General features: G+C 40.7%; 3 protein-coding genes across 6 annotated transcripts; all 3 read right to left on the bottom strand.

Moving 5' to 3' along the window:
* Positions 1 to 300: 300 nt before the first annotated feature.
* Positions 301 to 5,441, bottom strand: LOC306797708 (DNA damage-regulated autophagy modulator protein 2-like). The gene is made up of 8 exons (XM_079297099.1): positions 5,268 to 5,441; positions 4,143 to 4,326; positions 3,614 to 3,681; positions 3,107 to 3,249; positions 2,842 to 3,019; positions 2,474 to 2,556; positions 2,170 to 2,262; positions 301 to 1,750 (listed from the first exon to the last, which is right to left on the bottom strand). The coding sequence occupies exons 2-8, from the start codon at positions 4,271 to 4,273 to the stop codon at positions 1,616 to 1,618; spliced, it is 831 nt and encodes a 276-aa protein (XP_079153225.1). The 5' UTR covers positions 4,274 to 4,326; positions 5,268 to 5,441; the 3' UTR covers positions 301 to 1,615.
* Positions 5,442 to 5,960: 519 nt separating this feature from the next.
* cept1b (choline/ethanolamine phosphotransferase 1b) lies at positions 5,961 to 15,789 on the bottom strand. 4 transcript variants are annotated; one of them, XM_079296082.1, is made up of 10 exons: positions 15,610 to 15,789; positions 14,250 to 14,518; positions 13,476 to 13,650; positions 12,546 to 12,693; positions 12,326 to 12,467; positions 11,719 to 11,803; positions 10,293 to 10,424; positions 8,899 to 9,057; positions 8,442 to 8,567; positions 5,961 to 8,007 (listed from the first exon to the last, which is right to left on the bottom strand). In XM_079296082.1, the coding sequence occupies exons 2-10, from the start codon at positions 14,444 to 14,446 to the stop codon at positions 7,885 to 7,887; spliced, it is 1,287 nt and encodes a 428-aa protein (XP_079152208.1). In that variant the 5' UTR covers positions 14,447 to 14,518; positions 15,610 to 15,789; the 3' UTR covers positions 5,961 to 7,884. The 4 variants fall into 4 exon arrangements, with proteins under 4 accessions (XP_079152208.1, XP_079152206.1, XP_079152207.1 ...); XM_079296080.1 differs by lacking the exons at positions 11,719 to 11,803; positions 15,610 to 15,789 and adding exons at positions 10,665 to 10,749; positions 15,512 to 15,592 and having other exon boundaries at positions 5,962 to 8,007; XM_079296081.1 differs by lacking the exons at positions 11,719 to 11,803; positions 15,610 to 15,789 and adding exons at positions 10,665 to 10,749; positions 15,524 to 15,590 and having other exon boundaries at positions 5,962 to 8,007.
* A 1,465-nt stretch (positions 15,790 to 17,254) lies between these two features.
* pth4 (parathyroid hormone 4) lies at positions 17,255 to 18,194 on the bottom strand (the record flags this gene model as incomplete). Its single annotated transcript, XM_079265939.1, has 2 exons — positions 17,255 to 17,525; positions 18,109 to 18,194. The coding sequence occupies 2 exons, from the start codon at positions 18,192 to 18,194 to the stop codon at positions 17,255 to 17,257; spliced, it is 357 nt and encodes a 118-aa protein (XP_079122065.1).
* Between the last annotated feature and the right edge of the window lie 73 nt (positions 18,195 to 18,267).

Genomic DNA, 18,267 nt, shown 5'->3' with positions numbered 1-18,267 from the left:
TGATTCGTTCATCCAGTCAGTCAATGAGCATTCACTCCTTTTTGCAGTGCATTCTGGGAACTTTCGATTGATATTTCGGTGTCTGGACTTGCTGGACGTTTACCACCTGTATTTATGAAGACACACCTGCAGCTTCAGCTCTTCATCTGTAAGAATAATTAATATAATTTGGCTTATTTCTAAATCATAAACAAGCCCACAGGTTGAAGGTAAATAAACAGGACGCTGAATGCTTTGTTTGACATTTTGTAATTAGACAGACATTTATGTCACAAACGGATCAGAATGTGTGTCGCGTTGTTTAAGTCAGACCTGTTGGAAGCAGCTGATCAGAGAACAGCTGACGACCTGATGGCAGAAGAACCTGGAACATGTCGGAGCGGCGAGTAAATCAACTTCAACCTAAATCTCAGTTCAATCATTCAGAATATCAAACATTGATTAGTGCAGCTTCAATAATTAAAAAGTAATGACAAACGTGACAGTTACATGACATGAATCTTTATTCGTCTTAACATGAATAATGTACCAACACTGGAAACTTTAGAAGTTATGAAGGTTTGCTTGTGATTAAATACGGTCGATATGTTATCAGTCAGTAATTACACTTTTTAAACTATAATTAATTAATTGTTAAGTTTATAAATGTATTGATGTAATTTAGAGAAGGTACCGTGTGGAGTTTTTGACCATTATTCCGGTGGCACACTGCAGCACTTGTTACCACAATCTGGTATTTATCAGACTTGTAAACCTGCAAAGCAGCGACAACTACAGGAAGCAAATCCAGTACTTTAAGGATTATGAAGGAAGGCATCTGGAATATGCATCTGGCCTTTACATCATTCAGGTATAACTTATGACTGAGTTAAGTGCAGTGGGAGCATTTTAAACAGTAATACAAAATGTATAAGTGACAGAGAGAGACTGTTGCAGTTTGAGGGAAAAGCCTCATATTTGGGTTAAAAGGGTAATTTCACCCAAAATACACAAAACAATCCCCCTATTCTCCTTGTACAGAGTGCTGCAGGATGAGCCAGAAGATAGCATCACACTGGTTCCCTCAACAAAAAGCAAACAGGATTTTTCGATTGGATTTCAGATTACACAGAAAATCAGCTCTGAAAGCAAGTTAATATTCCCAAATAAACAACTTTCAATGCAATCGGTAGAAGTAGAAAGCTAACGTTAGCCTGTAAACAAACAGCTGTCTCATGAGCAAACGCCTTTTTTAAGACACTTACAAGCTTCAAAATTCCCGAGACTGCCGACTCATTTTATATTGTAGAACAAAGCGTTAAAATCTCTTCGGCTTGGGTGAACCACAGAGCTTATTTGATCTTTTAGGACTCATTCCTGCAGAACTCTTATCTCCTCAGTCTGATAGTTCCGATTTTATTTGTCATGTTTAAATGCTGCCACAACTACATTTAAAAACTATATTTTATTCGTAAATAATGTATGACTAAATTAACCTGTTTTGTTTTGGCGGCAGAAATCTCTCCAAACTATGTGACGAGACAGAAACCAGTAACGGTGAAGGGAGGACATGTTTTTTGGGTGTACTGATCATTTAAACATGATTAGAGAAAGTTAAAAGCAGCTGTGCAGCCGGTCACGTTCCTCCGGCCAGCAGCGGAGACGACTCGGAGGCGTCGTGTTTGAGATGCGGCGCTGCGGCGCCCCCGTGTGGCCAGGCGTCGTACAGGTGGCTGCTCTGCAAATGTGCTTCTGCTCGCAAAGTTATTTTCTTCATAAAAGAAAGAAAGAAAGAGAGAGAACATAAAAAGTGAAGACATGTTCTCCATTTGTCAACACAGATCTTTAATAAGACCTTAAAAAGGGACAGCTCAACATTTTTAGGAAATCTTATTCTCTCTGTTTCAGATAATGAGATAAATGAATATTAATCTCATGTCCATGCGTTAAGTAGCTTAGCATAAAGACTGGAAGCGGAGGGAAACTGCTAGCCTGTGTCTGTTCAAAGTTAAACATACGTGTGATGGGTGTGTTCCCTCCCTCAACACCATGAATTATATTTCTATAAACACAATAAAAAATAATCAGACGTAACCGAGCATGACGCTACTTTTCTCTTTAATACGCGACAACAATGCGTTAAAGTTTTGAGAAAACTCATAAAATGTGTTGCTTAACTGAATATAGTACCTGAAAATCTCTGATGTAGGTGAGGAAGAAGCTGATGAAGGAGAAGGCCAGAGACCATTCAGACACGGTGCTGATAATGTGAGCCGTGTAACCCTGAAAAAAGACAAACTAACATCAATGTAATGCTGCTAAAGAGCTGCGTTACCAACCAAAATGTGTAATTATTGTTATTTAGATCATGTTCTTGTGTAGCTGCTTGAGTTTAGAAAACATCTGAGAAGTTAGAAACATGTCAAACGTGGATATCATATCAGCAAGAGTACTAAAAAAAAATGAAATCCAGCTCTAATGCTGCACAACTGACCGTCTCTCCAGGAGTCCAGTGCAGTTTCTGAGGGACGTCCACTCCGGGCAGACTGGCGTACATGATGACCGATGACACGAACACTGAGAGGAAGCTGTTGAGGACCACAGAGCGCTGCTCCAACACACGTTAATACAACCCACGCCGTTCATACAACGCACAACGTTAATACAACGCACGTGTGTTTAAATATGCGGATGATATTCTGATTCAGAATATACAACATGCATGTTTCGCTGCTGTGATATTTATTTGTCAAACTCAAGGACCCGTAACTCTGAGCTTCCCTTAACCTGAACTTCTATATGCAAGAACCTCTCAGGTTTGGACAGCAGCTCTGGACCGACCGTCCCTGTGTTGAAGGATACTGCTGATGCTGCTGCCCACAGTCCAGATCCCGATGCCGAGCCGCAGCAGGTAGGTGGTCCTGCTGTGGACGTGAGGCTGCATGTGGAGCGACAGCAGCGTCTGGACCAGGATGTAGAGAGCCCCCACCCCGAAGGTCAGCACCGCCCCCACCAGGTGCATGGAGAACAGCGTGGTCTTCTGCACTCACACACACACAGATTCACTGCTGACACGCTCAACACTTCACACACACTGCACAGGTGTGAACTGATCAGCAGCGCTCACCTGGAAATTGGCGACCACGGCCATCCCGAAGGAGCTGATCAGGCCGAGCAGCAGCCCGAAGCGGTTCAGTCTGTTCAGCTTGAGCTCGCCTTCACCCGTCAGAGCCTCCACCTGTTTGTACCGCACGTACACTGTGGCCATACCTGCACACACACACACACACACACACACACACACACACACACACACACACACACACACACACACACACACACACACACACACACAATAATTCTCTCTCTCTCTCGGCCCAGAGGAAAAAGCTACTTAAAGTAACATTAACAAAGATTAAATGTCATTATTTTTCCCTGATTTAGAAAATGTATTTATGAATCTAGTTACAGTTCTCCATGAAATACACTATTTATATTGACTGGTCTCCTTTAATATAAATTATTGATTAAATAATCTTTTATCGACAGCCTCAGATATTCACTGCCTGTAATTTGGAGGACACGGACATATCATCCCAGAGCGAGAGAGTGCCTGTGTGTGTGTGTGTTTTACCTAAAAAAGCAGACACATCCAGCATGATGCCGAACACACACCTCTCTGGTGCCATCGTTCCTGTGTCGCTGCAACACAAAACAAAGTTCATTCAAAAATAGTTTAAGGATAACTTTAATGGTAAAAAAAAAAGTTCATCATCAAAAATGTAAGATCTGGATAAAAGGTGTATCGGTTGATTACTGAAGCTCATGTATTGGCATCAGTCACCAAATAAAGAGACCTGAAAGATTGAGAGGCATGGCAACAGTGGATTTTTAACTATTTTCTATATTTTGTTTGACTAAACAAATGGCCTGGTAATTAATTTACACAATTGGAGAATTACTAAATTAAAAATAAAATTGTAATTTGCTGCAGCCCGACTTTCAGCTGCATTCTCGTGGAAACATTGAAAAGAAAAAATAAATGTAATATCACAAATTAGCTAATCAATTCTACATGTGTGTAATGTGTGTGTGTGTGTGTGTGTGTGTGTGTGTGTGTGTGTGTGTGTGTGTGTGTGTGTGTGTGTGTGTGAGACTCAGACCTGATGTAAGGCACCAGAGGATCCACGTGTCTCAGCACCACCGCTGTGATGTAAGCGAAGATGAAGGACGCCGCCGTCCAGACGACCAGCGCTGCAGGCAGGAAGCACAGACCCTGCTGGAACCACCACATGGTCTCCTTCCTGTGTGCGTGTGTGTGTGTTGGTGGTGGTGGTTCACTATGGCCTGTCCACAACACACAAACAGTGACACACACATTGTTATACACAGCAGCCATCATCACAATCACCATCCTCCTCCTCCTCATTGTCGTCTTGAGCGCATGCCACAAATATAAAAACTAAATTCCCAAATTAAAGATCTTTTGATTGTCGATGCTGACGTTAATGTATATTTTAATGTTTTGCTGTGGAGAGAATCTCTTTGGGTTTTAAACTGTTTGTTGGACAAAACATCTGGACATCTGGACTGTTGGAAACTGATGTTTTACTATTTTCTTACATTTATTAAACAAAACAATTAGTTAATTAATTGACAAAAACAGTCTGCAGAATTAATATCCTGATTAGTCACAGAACATAAACTATAACACCACCATTAATAAGAGACTGAGTCAGACTTTGACAGAGGCTAAATTCATCTTAAATTAACCTAAAAGGAAGCTTCCCCTGGGACAATGTACAGCTAACTAAAAGTAATACAATTATTGGAGTAACTTTACAATGTGAACATCTGTTCAGAGAAGTGTTCTCACTGAGGAAGTGAAACAGTCAGTAAAATGAGCTGTTTCACTGTTGTTGTCGATGAGGAAGTCTCTCACACACCAAACTCCATTAAAGAAATGTGAATTTAACGCTTTTTCTAGAAGTTTGCTTGTCTCCCACTCAACCACTGGAGAAAATACATTTAAAATATATGCACAGGTATACAACAAATAGTACAATTACATTAGCGTTAAGCTAAGATAACTGGTGAACAAATGACGGATCAATACGTGTATTAACACCACAAAGAAGCAGCTAGCTGGTGGCTAACGCTAGCTACGTTAAATAGCACAAGACGTAATATTGACGCTGTATTTTACCGTTTTATGTGCTGCTATACTGACTAAATAACATCACGTGAACCCGCCGCACTGTAACTACAACTGAACATGTAACACTCACGTTTTTAGAGTCCTCCTGCTTCCTTTAATCACTTATTTCCAAAACCGGACTCTGGTGTTTCAGATCTCGGGTCAAAAAATGTCACGAACCGTCGGTTTACTCCAGAGGGTCGTGTGCAAACACTTCCATTAAATAAATCAAGTTTAAAAAGTTGCCTACAGAACGGTTGTATTCGTTCAGTCAAGAAAAGGCGAAGTGCGCATGCGCCGGTCAACCAGTCAAAATAAAGGCTTGGCTGTTGGGTGTCCCGAGTTCTGCCTCAAAGGCAAATCTGACCTACAAACCGGAAATAAATGTGTCCTCAGTTGACACTGCAGAAGGCGAGAGGAAGATCACATCAAGTGTTAACCATTATTTAACGCTATTATGTTGATCTCAGGATACCTACTAGAGGCTACATATAGAACCCAAATAGAATTTTAAAAAGTCAATATTTTGTAAAAAAATAAAGTTTATGGTCATGAACAGTGGTGGAAAGTACATTTACTCAGGTGCTGCTCTTATTTGTGTATTATTATTTGGAATATAACTACTTCAATCTTATATTCAAAACTTCTTCAAAATACTGTCTTCATTGTTGAAACAATAAATGTATTTTTCACCAATAGCAGTAACGCTAAGCCTTTCAGAAACAACTGATATTTTACATTCTTCTCACTTTATTTTCATTAAAACCTTTTTCTTTATAAATCCAACTTTATATGCATGACTATTTGTTAAATCAGAACTGCGGCTTTATTTTAATGACATACAACCTTTTTTCTCAGAATATTACATCTTTATTGTATAAATCTCATAATAGTCTTAATATTTCTGTAATATTCCATCCTTAAGATACCACAAGGCATGAATGAACAAATGTTTTGTGTGATTTGAGTGAACAGCCTCTTAATAAACACTTGTGTGGAAGATAACTGGTTTACGACTAAACCACCATGAACCTGAACTCCACACTGAAGCTTAGTCGATAATGACTACGGTCAACACATCTTCGACCTTGAACATATTAAACAAACCGGCACAAAATGCAAAAGCAATAAACTCGTCTCTGTTATGAACAAACATGTTCTCCACATTAATACAAGTTGTCTTCAGAAGCAGCGATGTGCTAGCTAACAGTACGAGATCATGTTGGAGGCGGAGTGAGCAGCAGCCACTTCAAATAAAACAGGTTATTATTAACTGTCAGGGACAAAAAATAAAATCAGATTCTCGTTATCGCCACTTTAAAAAATGTGATGTCATCATGTGACCTCATCTCCTACACATGTTCTGCTTCACCAGGTGCAGTGTGTTGTTTTTGGAGGAAACAACGTCGACCGGGTTGTGTTATTAATGGACATAAATAACAGTCATGGCGGCAGGTCGGCGTTCATTTAAAAAGGTAAAGTCTGGTGATAATGTTTCTTATTGTCAACAAATACCATGACAACTCATCAATGAGTGTCACTGTTGCAATGAGTTCTTTCATTAACATGAACACACACACAGTTTGATAAGACTCTGCAGTGACCAGCGGCTTTAGGACATTACTGAATAACTACATTGTTGTGAGGTGAGACGAACACATTGTGGGTTTTGGTCTTTTCGTGGGATTTGTTGACTAAGTAAAATATAGAATCATAATACAAGTTGCAGACGCGACAGAAAGCCGAGTGACAAAATAAGTGTTCAACATGTTGAATTTTGTACCGATCAACTGCACAATGTGGTAAAATGTGACGTGAGCCTTCGTACCAGCGAGCTGCATCTGACTGCCAGTGAGCCGAACGCTGAGGTTTTGTTAGATGTGTGAAATTAATCTGACCGAGACTGTCGAGTCTTTCCCTCTAGTGCATGTTAAGACGCGTCTTAATCGTATATTAGAAAATAACAGACGCGACAGTAAACAGAAAAACCCCTACGTGGAGAAAAGTGACGAAAACAAACAAGTGGTTTCATTTGACAATCGAAATGAAAAACATTGGCAGTGAATATTTCACAGGTTTGATCAACAACATCGTTTTTGTCGACAATGAGTTTCCTCCAAAACCTTTTTTTTTTTGCTGAACAGTTGCAGTTTCGTATTAATGTGCAGGAGATAAAGTTGTTATAAAATCATATACATGAAGGTTTACAAACGTGTCAAAGCAGGATTTTTTTTAACTTAAAAGAAAAGCACAGACATCTGTAACAGTTTGGTATTTACAATAGCAAAAAGGTAAAGTTATGCAAATATTACAAAAATTATATTCATGATAAGCAAAGAGTTTGATTCGCTTCCTTTTTACATTTTCTTTGCACGCAAACGGTTGTGAACACATCGACGTTTCTCTCCTTGAACATAGCGAGTAGCACCTGTGCTCTCCTCACATACTCAGAGTTTCTCAGAAGGAGAATTCAGAAAATGAAGCTGGTTACAAATTCAAGTTCTGCACTGGTGAAAAAGAAACAACGACAGTAATACTCCGGTTTCTCAATTTATATTAGTTGTCCACACATTCAGTTGGCAGAAGCACATACTTTTTTAACATTATGTCATCCCCTGAATCTCTACGTGGAAAACAGAGGGGAGAACAGATGAGTGCAACTAAAGAGAGGGGGGGGGGGGGCAGAGTCAGTCATGGCCGGCGTGTCCTCAGTGAGGAGATGAACTGAGCAATGAACAAGGCTTGATTTTGAAAACAAAAATGTGAAGATGGCAGGCAATCTGGTTGCAAACACTGACACAGTAACGCACCAAGTCGAAGAAGGAAATGATCTGCGGGAGGAGAAAAACGGTCGTCAAACAGGAGCTCTGCACACGCCGAGGAAACGCGCTAGAAAGGGACTCATCGTCTCATCACATTCACCATTTTACTTACAAAATCACAACTTAGTATTTCATACGCTGGGCTTTGTTTTACTCAGTAGCTCAGAATTTAGTGTCATAATATCGCTCAACTATATATTTCAGAATTTGGACTAAAGGCCATTTTTTCGTGCGATTAATTCACACATCAATATTTGTTGTTTTTGTCCTAAATACTTTTATATTACTGCGAATATTACACAGCGCACTGTATTTCCAGAATGAGGTTGATTTTTCTGAGCTTTAAATAATGAAAAGGCATCAAACCAACGATTACACACTTATGATACAACTATATTACTTTATAGTAATGTACCCAATGCCAGCATCATCTGTGTACTTACCAATGCAATCCACAGCACCAGGTACTCGTCAATAAAACTATTGAAATACTGATCCAGGAACAGGAGTCCTGGTCCCAGGAAGGCTAAATCGTGGAGATGCATCTCACTTTTTGTCATATGTGCCACCTGAGGACAGACAGAAGAAAAGAAAACAGCTTTAATGGCCGGGAAGTAAAACGTCTGCTGACGTTGAAGTTAAAAAATATAATGGCTTTATCTGTCTGTACAAACACATGAAAAGCCGCTATCTACGGTGACTACTTCCACTTCTTATATAAAGTCTGCACATTAAACACAACATGATCCTCAACGTTTTCATATTTTACTCATGAACACCAGTCCTCCAGGATAAAGCAGCTACCGTGTCACTTCAGGCAGTACCAAATGATTTTTAGATTATTCCATCAGTGACCACAGCATCATGTCCGACACAGAGGAAGAAGTCGGTTTGACTTACAACTAATTTATTGGTGATTTTGGCGGAGACGCAGCCAAACGCCAGGATATACAGACACGGATGTTTCTCGAAGAGCTGGACAGCAGACTTCTTGTATATCATCATCGCCAAAATTATAACTGAACCAATATGTAAGACTGGAGAGAGGACGCTGGTTCCCTGAGGACACAGACACAGATGGTTAATGTACAGCAGTATACTTATAAATGTTTAACCAGATGATTTCAAATGTTTAGTTTGGATGAATAACAATTAATGTTAACTACCGGTACTGCGAATAAAATGGAGAGAAACCTGCTAACGGCTCTGACAACTGTGTGCAGGGAGGTGTGACGGGACACTCAAGGTATAGTATTCATGTAGTATTCATATAGTATAGTTGGAAAAATGTTATTGCTACAAGATCTTTGAAGGAAGATACGAAAACAACAGATTTGAGAAACAGTACGAGTAAAGTTACCTGTTGATAAAGTATCTGTTGCTCTATCTGGCTGACATCACCTGCTGTTTCTTTGTTACACTACATAACTATTCACTCCGATCTGACGAGGCGGTTTCCCTTTCTAGTTCTAGAATATTTCCATCCATTACTTTTGCAATGTGTGCAGGTTTACGGCACAAAAAACAAATCTTTGTCATTCTGGTTTGTTTTCTACCCGCCTGCATGTGCACACATCTCACAATGACTACGTTTACATGCACACGGATATTCAACTAATATTACAAATATTACAACTTTCTGAATTTGATCCGGGTCATGTAAAGACAATATTGTGTTTGGATGTTCCAAATTAGGCCTTATTCAGAGTGGAGCATTTGACATGTGGGGTATGCAGATATTATTCTGTTTTAGGAGCATTCTTCAAAAGATGAGCCTCAATCGTTTGTTTTAACAGTAATTTGTGCCTCACAGCCTCCTGCCCGTTAACGGTCGGCTCTGTGCGTTGAAAACTCGTTAAACACAAACCAACCAGCCAACTGTCAGTAGAGATGAACGTCCAAAAGAGAACGCCCACACGTCTGCTCAGAAGAAGAAGCACATCTACTTTGAAAACTTATGAAAGATTTGGATATCAAGAGGTTTTTTGGAGATGCACACATATCTCAACGCCCACCTTCTATTGAAGAGGGTGTTGAAGGAATGAAACAGGGACGGTGTGTTCTCACGGCTGCACCGGAATATATTTAATTGTATTAGCTTTTCAACCAAGGCTACTTGGAATTTTGTCTTTTTCGGAATAAGGAAATATTTTGAGCACGTAAACGTAGTTAGTAACTTGGAAGCATTACTTTTCTGATTTATCATGCAAAAAAACCCCCAAAAACACAACAATATCCACCCTCCGACATGCTCCGATGAACACCGCTCTGTTCTTTGAAGTTTCCAGACTTACTGCTGTTGTGGATCCGTTTTTGCCCACTCCTCCCGTAAAAATAACTCTGAAGTAATTAGTGCAGGAGAAGATGGCTCCCAAGAAAGTGCAGATGGCCGGAACCATTTTCATCTGGATATTTAGGATCGGAATCTACCAATCAAGACATTAACAAAAACACACGAACATTAAGCAACAACACAACTGAAACATTCACATTAAAAGACGCGTTGATCAAACTTCCAGCGAGACAGTCTTTGTATTCCTGATAACAATTACAGCGACAACAGTCAAAACAAGAATGTTAGCGCAACATAACACAAACGTCTTTACATAATTCATCATCAATCTCATTCGTGTAAATCTGTAGGAAGTAGAACCGATCACAATTACCAGTGACTGCCAAAAAGCAGATCCTCCCACGGCGGCCAGCAAATACATGATTATAATGAAGATTTGCACCTCAGTCACATCAATGCTGAGTGGGAGGAGAAAGCAGAGAGTGGACAGTGAGGATTAGTGACGTCTACCAGCAGCACACCGTCGTCCTGCGGCCTTCCTCCACAACACGCCGCTGGACCTGGAGCTCAGGGGAAGTCTGATTCGGAGGATTCAACAGGAAAGCAGCTGCATTGAAGATGCAGTCAGTTCTATTTCACTGGCTCCTCTCTTTGATGACCAGAGACTCCAGGAAGTCGCTGACGTTTTGTAATGAGATACAGCGTGTTGTGCTAAGCTAGGTCAAGCCAACCACAGAGACGTGAGATTTAAACGCCTCGCTCTCAGACAGACTGTCTGGATTTGTGTTTATTACGGCTGCAACTGTCAAATATTTACATTATCAATTCATCTTTTGATTCTTTTTTTGTTTTATTGAAGTGTCTCAATAAAACATCAGAAATTTGTGAAAAATTCCAGACAAAACTTCCAAGAGGAAATGAGAAATAGTATATTTGGTTCAGATGTAAGATTTATGTTATATTTGGAGAAAGTTTTTTATTCCCTAACATCTTAGAAATATTCAGCAGGTGTCTCATCAGACCTCGTTTTGGTGGCGTTTGGAATTAATACAATTTTCTGCTCACATTGTAAGAAATAAGGTAGTATTTAATGTCACTAATCAGAGCTTGGATCTGGTTTATTGAGTAGTTAAATTGAGGAATGAAATATCTCTCAGGTATTCTCAGGAATCTGAATATACATATTCCTACTTTAGCGTTTCTTGAGTCTGTACTGAGTTGTTTGTCATTTGTCTAACTTAGTAATATCAAGTAAAATTAGATCCATTTTAGAATTTGCAGTAAAACATTGGGAGCTTCGAGATCGAGCAGTTTGCGGACAGTTAGTTCCCTTCAACGTGTTTTTAAGACACGTGACTCCACGGAGGTCAGCGGCCATTGTGGAAGCAGGCAGCAGGCAGCCATGCAGCAACAGCCAGGAGGTTTACCGTCATGTTCCACAGACAGGGGCCCACAGTGGCTGTGAGCATCTGTAATCCTGCTACACAGATCTGCACCTCTGTCATGTCAAATCTACACACAGAACACATCAACTCTTAGTAACCGCTAATGAAATCACTACCGCTGAAGTGCAACTAGATCATCCTCTCTTTAATAAATCAAGTGAACAAAATGTGTTTTCAGATTCAATAATGAAAACCTCTAAAACATGAATGCAGCAGGTCTGTTTGTTGAGGTGATTAACGACCAGTCGATGATTTAATGTCCTTTTTTCAGCACTTCATGCTTCTAGTCTGTTTTACTCAAACTTACACGAGTCACTGAATTTGGCAAAATACTTGTTTGCCTTTTTGAATATTTAGTGACTGAATGAATCAATGCATACGTATAATAACAATGATTCAGATAGAAGGATGATCAATATTTTAAAACAGATATATTGTACATATTCTTATTGTTATGTTTTATTTATTCTATTTTCATGGTTCTTGACTTTTGCAGTACTTACTCTTTTATTTTTGTATTTACTCTTCATTCATTTTGATTGTTATGCACCAAAACACAAAGGAAAAACAAGCAGCTTCGTCGACTCACATGCCGAAACGCAGCGTTCCTGACACGTATGTCTGCCAGTGAGCACAGTAGAACATGAACATCCCAGCGAAGCAGCAGAAGAACATCCAGTCAGGGTTGGTGCCCATCTGCACTGCTATGCTGGTTCCCAACACCACAAACACTGCAGAGACAAACACAAACAAAAGACTTTAGATTCACTGAGACACAGAGGACCAGAGTCAAACGTGAGGAAACTGACCCGTGGAGAGGGAGTCACAGCCGTGGTCAAACAGCTCCCCCAGCGGAGAGCTGCTATTGGTGCGTCTGGCCTGCTTCCCGTCGATGGCGTCCAATGACTGGTAGATGAACAGACCCACGGCACACAGCAGGTACGCCCAGAGAGGAGCCTGGAACAACACGGTCGTATGCAGCAGAAACACGAGTGAATCAGATCTCTTTAAAGTCAGGTGACCCAGAAAGGCCTTCAGCAAAACAAAGAGATCACAGTTCATGTCGTGTGTCACTACCAGTACGTCTCATATCTTCAGAGATCAACATGGAACTAAATCAGAGCGCAACTTAGACATTACTGTGACCTTTGCATGAGAACATTTCTCTCTAACTGGACCTTTTTTTAATTGAATACCCGTGGTCTGTATAATCAGGAGTCTCTTGCTGTGATCAAGATCCGTTTCCCTGAACTGCTCCATTATTAATCAGATACGCCCCGAGCGGACTGCTGAGCTGTACAGAAAGAAGCTCAGAGCAACGACGGCCCTAATTATAAAGAAACCGTCAATAAACAACACTGGGATACCTGCAGACAGTAGAGGCAGAAGCACCTTCACCTGCTCAGACAAACTGAGGATCTCAAACTGACCTCTAACCCGAACCCACACTTTAGTTTGTTTGGTTTTAAACCAGGCCTTCATCTCCTTTGTAATTTCCTAATATGTGATCGTATTTGAACAAGAAGCCTCCGTGTTTTATGATCTCCTTTTGATTTGCCATAAATGCAAATTTATATTCTCAATACTCTTGCTGCTCATGCCGTGTCAAAAAAAACAGCTTATTCATCAATTCATCTAAATTTCTTCTCTGAGTGAAGGAAAACATGAACTCTAGCGTGTTAAATATGTTTTAACATGAAGGCCGTGCTCTAGAACGTTGCTTCAGAGTGATGACTGACCTGCTCAGTGGCGGTTGGACAGTAATAAATGAGCACGAGGGTGGTGAAGACGTTGGTGGCCAGGCCGATGATGGTGATGAGGTTGGGGGCGATCCAGGAAGGGACTCGTCCCACCAACCATTCCCAGTAGCGCTGCATCAGCGGCTCCAGCAGGGAGCGTCCAGCACTGCTGTACCTGCAGGGACCAACAACAGTCAGGTGAGGATCTGCTGACTTCACTCAGGAGGTTTACCTGCCTCCCAGAAACAATGATGGTGACGGCACAATATGGGAGTCACGACAAAGGGCTGGGTGATGATTAATGGGACGGTTGTTGACTTTCATTGGGGCTGGAAAATCGAAATTGAAAGAGCGAGCTGAGAACTTTGTCTTAACAAGTTGTAGCAAGTTACAGTTAAGTTTGCATGAGAACAAAAAGTAAATCCTGGTTGTTGTTTTGTTAACGCGCTCCCAGCAAGTCGAAGCCTGTACATTTACACTTGAGCAAAAGCCCACAGGAGAACAGCGCTCTGAATCATTTCTGTTACTCGGCGCGCTCAGGAGCGGCCGTTGTCCCTTTGAGCTTCAACAGCATCTCTTTCACGCAGCAGAGCCACAGACGACGTAGCTCAACGCACACTGAACACATCGCTATCAGACTGCTTCACCTCGGGGCGTTGCTCATTAGTTCCGTACATTCCGCTGCTAAACCATAGAACTAGATAAACTCACTGGACATAACATTAAATAACTCCACATCAGGCTTTACTTCAGTCTGTCTCAGATGAGTGTTACCTGTGCTCCTCCAGTCTCTTGAGCTGGTGTCGGGACAGCGGGGGTGCGGGCAGCTCGATCAGCCTGCGCAGCACTCCGGGGGCCAGCCAGCAGGCCGCCTCCATGCCCATGCCCGGCCCGGGGTCCTTGTCCCGGACGAGGCTTCGGCGAGAACGCAGGCCCCCACCTTGCTGCTGCTGCTGCCCCGTCGCACTCATGGAGCCCTGCTGCCTGCTGCTCTGGTCCCCGATGGCTCTGCCTCTGCCTCTGCCACTGTCCTGCCGGAGGGGCTAAAGATCCACAGTGGGGATGTATGTATATTAAAATATTGATAATAATTATTGACGTATTCTTATGTCGATGTAATGTAATCAATTAAGTACGAAAATAATCTTTTCAAAGAGGAATGCACATAGAAATAAATAAATAGCAATAAAACATTAAATCCAAGATGTAGACTGAAGATTAAACATTATAACTTCCCTTTTTACATAGCATAAATTCTTATAAGCAGCCCTTTACTACTAGGTCAATGTTAGACAAAAACAAAGTTTATATACAATAATAATCACACCTCATATATTGCATAGGTTTATGAGTTATTAATCTGAATCTACAAATTAACTAAAGTTATCAAACACATGTAGTAAAGTAAGAACTGTAGAAATACTCCAGTAAAGTACAAGTATTTCAAACTACACTTAAGTACAGTACTTGAGTAAATGTACTCGTTACAGTCCAACCAAAAGGGTAATAAAATGCCTTGAACTGTTGTCACACGTGTGTTATTGATGGTACCCTTCATTATATCAGCAGAGTACCAACCACGTGACAACAAACATCTGTGAACACATGAATACCAAACACACAGTTACATGCCGACATTCACAGGGTTACAATCAGCTAACTGAGCTAAACAAGTCAAAGACAGTGTGGAAGATTCACTCCGTGGAATCCCGTCTGTGTTACTAAACTATTTCTTGTGACTATCAGCAAGAACATGAGCTACTGACGACTGCAAAACAACAACCTGCCTCGGCGGTCTGCTAATGCTACATAGCATACTCGCAGCTAGCTAGCATGCTAGCTATGCTAGTTCCACATCAGTACCGCTGCTGCTGAGGATTAGCATTAGCTGCTAGCTGGTAGCTACGGAAGACTTCAGTCAAGAGTGGACGTTTCCAGTCTACTCGCTTGCCGTTAGGCTTGTTATCACTTCTTCATATTCAAATGACTGAAAATACCACCGCGCATTAAAAGACATTGATGAAGTCCGAGCGTACCTGCCACCTCACCTGGTGATTGCGGCTACTTTAAGTTAGCTTGATTAGCTAACTCCGAAGACAGCTAACGTTAACTGACGGATGTAACACCGACTGACCTGGCCGATTAAAGGACGAGAGCCGCGGACAACTCCGAGGGGGGCGGGTGAGAGGGCGCTTCGAGGATCCGGAAGACAGGACCCCTCTGTGGGCGGATAGTGTTTAGAGTCGCTCTCTATGACAGTTAGACCACCGCAGGGACGTTCGCAGCTGGAGGTGGATCACCGCGACCCGGTGACTGTCACTGTGGTCGTCACAGCAAGCTAGTTCACGTTCGTTCACGTTAGCCATCACGTAAATCTCGCGTAGTTTCCTTTTCTTTTTTTTTGTGAGTTTAGTTTGCACTGGAAGCTCATTTCTGCAGCAAAAAAAAATATTTACATATAAATAATTGAATAAAAATAAAAATATGTATAAAAACAAAAAAGATGAAGAGTTAGATAATAAAAATACGAGTTAGAAAGTCAGCAAAAAAATATAAAAAATGACAAAAAAATAAATAAACAAAATTACAAAAAAACAACAATAAAAAAAATGAAAAGTTAGACTTGATAATAAAAATATCCAAATGGTAAATCGCAATTATGAGATAGAAAGTTGAAATTTTGAGATAGAAAGTTGAAATTATGAGATAGAAAGTTGAAATTATGAGATAGAAAGTCGAAATTATAAGATACTTAAACACAACAGTCAAGCAGCTCTTTGGCAGGCTACCTTACATTTAACATATAAATGAATTGTGAGTACATTGAAAACTACTTTAAACGTGGCTTTACAACAGATAAAATAATTCACTTGATTGCTGTTTCACATGGGATTGTGCTGAGCAAACGCACACTTGAGAGGATTTTAAGCAGCTCTGTCTCCCGGGTATGGAAAAGGCTGAAGAGTGAAGGCAGGGACACGAGCTGCGTTTCAAACTGCATACTTTTTATTTTTTACTTTTAGTACACACTGCTTCTGTTCTAACATGTTACGTACGGTTAAATGCAGTATTTACATTTATTTAATTGCACCTTGAACCTAAAATACACTTTTACAAAAGAGAACACATTAGAAGCTGTCAATGGTTTGAAATGGTTTACACTTCCTGTCTCCTAAGTAGTAATGGTAAATGTACTTGACCACTCAAAGCGCTTTCCACTTCATGTCAACATTCACCCTTTCACATACATACACACACACCAAGGCTGCCATGCAAAGTGACAACGTGCCCAACTAATGTTAATATTAATTCACACACATGAAAGCAAAATGAGTTATATTTGCATGGTGTATTTATATTTCTTTTTGAAGTAAAATCAGATATTTACAGTTAAAAGAAAATCAATTAGCATTTGGGAACACAGGATCTTGCGAGATTGTGTGTTGCTGAGATGGAAAACACCTGCAATGTTATTTTGTACTTTTTTAATCAAGGTGAAAGCTGGTTTCACACTTTAAGAGATTGCTGTCCATTATTGCCATTTGTTTTAATGTTATTATCATCAGTGTGCCATATTAACATTGAGGTTAACGCCGAACAATTATGACACCACATCAAATTAAAATAATTCTCTTCACACTGATCTGATTTTAAACTCTTGGAGATATTTGGACACGTCTGCAGCTCACAGGTTGTCTAAAGACAAACGATGGACACCAATCATTATTTTTATCATATGTATGTGTACAGAGGCTTCATGTGTGTGCATTAAAGGGATGTTAGGCCTCTCTGTCTTGCTTTTGAGTCAGGTAGGGATTAAAGAAGTCTCTCAGGAGGCTCTGCACCCGGTCGGGCTGGGGGTTCCCAGCAGCAGGGACCAGCGCTGGATTCAGAGCCAGGTTCAGGACCTTTGACGGGTTGAAATCAGGAGACAGAGTCTGGGCCGTGTGGAGACCCTCGATGGCGCTGGACAGCCAGATGAGTCTCTTGAGACTCTGGATGTTCCGGCCGCGGTCGTGCATCAGCTGGTGTTCGGTCACAGCTCGGCGACTGCAGGGAGGACAGAGACCGGTGCACCGTCAGTACAGGTCAGACATCACACTTTTATTCTTTAAATGTCGTTAAATAGAAATTAAAAGCTATTATGTACACAAGTAAGTGGGAAAATAGGTGTATGCATATGTATCAGCACCAGACAAACAACATAAATAAAATGTCTACATACACGTGTTGTAAACAATATAAACAGTGCAAAAAATAATTTAATGAGGGAGAAAATTTCTTTTGTTAATGTTCTCAGTTACACACAAACAAAACTGAATCTAGATGCTTTAATGCAAAATATATTTTCAACCAGCGTCAGAGTCATTCTGGAGCACAAGTGAGGTAAGCTGTGATGGTTTGCTTCTTTTTAGGAGCAGGAAATAGTTTTTTCTTCGTAGATATTTTGTTGTTTTGCTGTGATTCTGTGTCTCCGTATATTTCAAAGTATTCTTCTCAGCCCCAGCTGATGCACATCAAACATTTTCCCACTGCTACTTTTATTAAGTTACTTCACATTTTGGTGTTCAAAATTATTCAGTTCTTTGCACCACTTAAAAATGATAAAATTAGGCGGGAACGTGCGTCTCACCTCTCGTTTTGTTGACACTGGCTGGTTGTGAAGACAACGAGAAGCATGACAGCGAGCCACTGCACCGGCCGGAGTGACGTCTGCATCTTCTGGAAGAAAGAGCGGCAAGAAACACATTAAAAACTCTTCATGTGAGAGAAAAGAAGGGATATCTACCAA

Source organism: Melanostigma gelatinosum (assembly GCF_949748355.1).
Source record: "Melanostigma gelatinosum genome assembly, chromosome: 3".
Classification (NCBI taxonomy): Eukaryota; Metazoa; Chordata; class Actinopteri; order Perciformes; family Zoarcidae; genus Melanostigma; species Melanostigma gelatinosum.
This window is presented reverse-complemented; position numbering and strand designations above follow the sequence as displayed.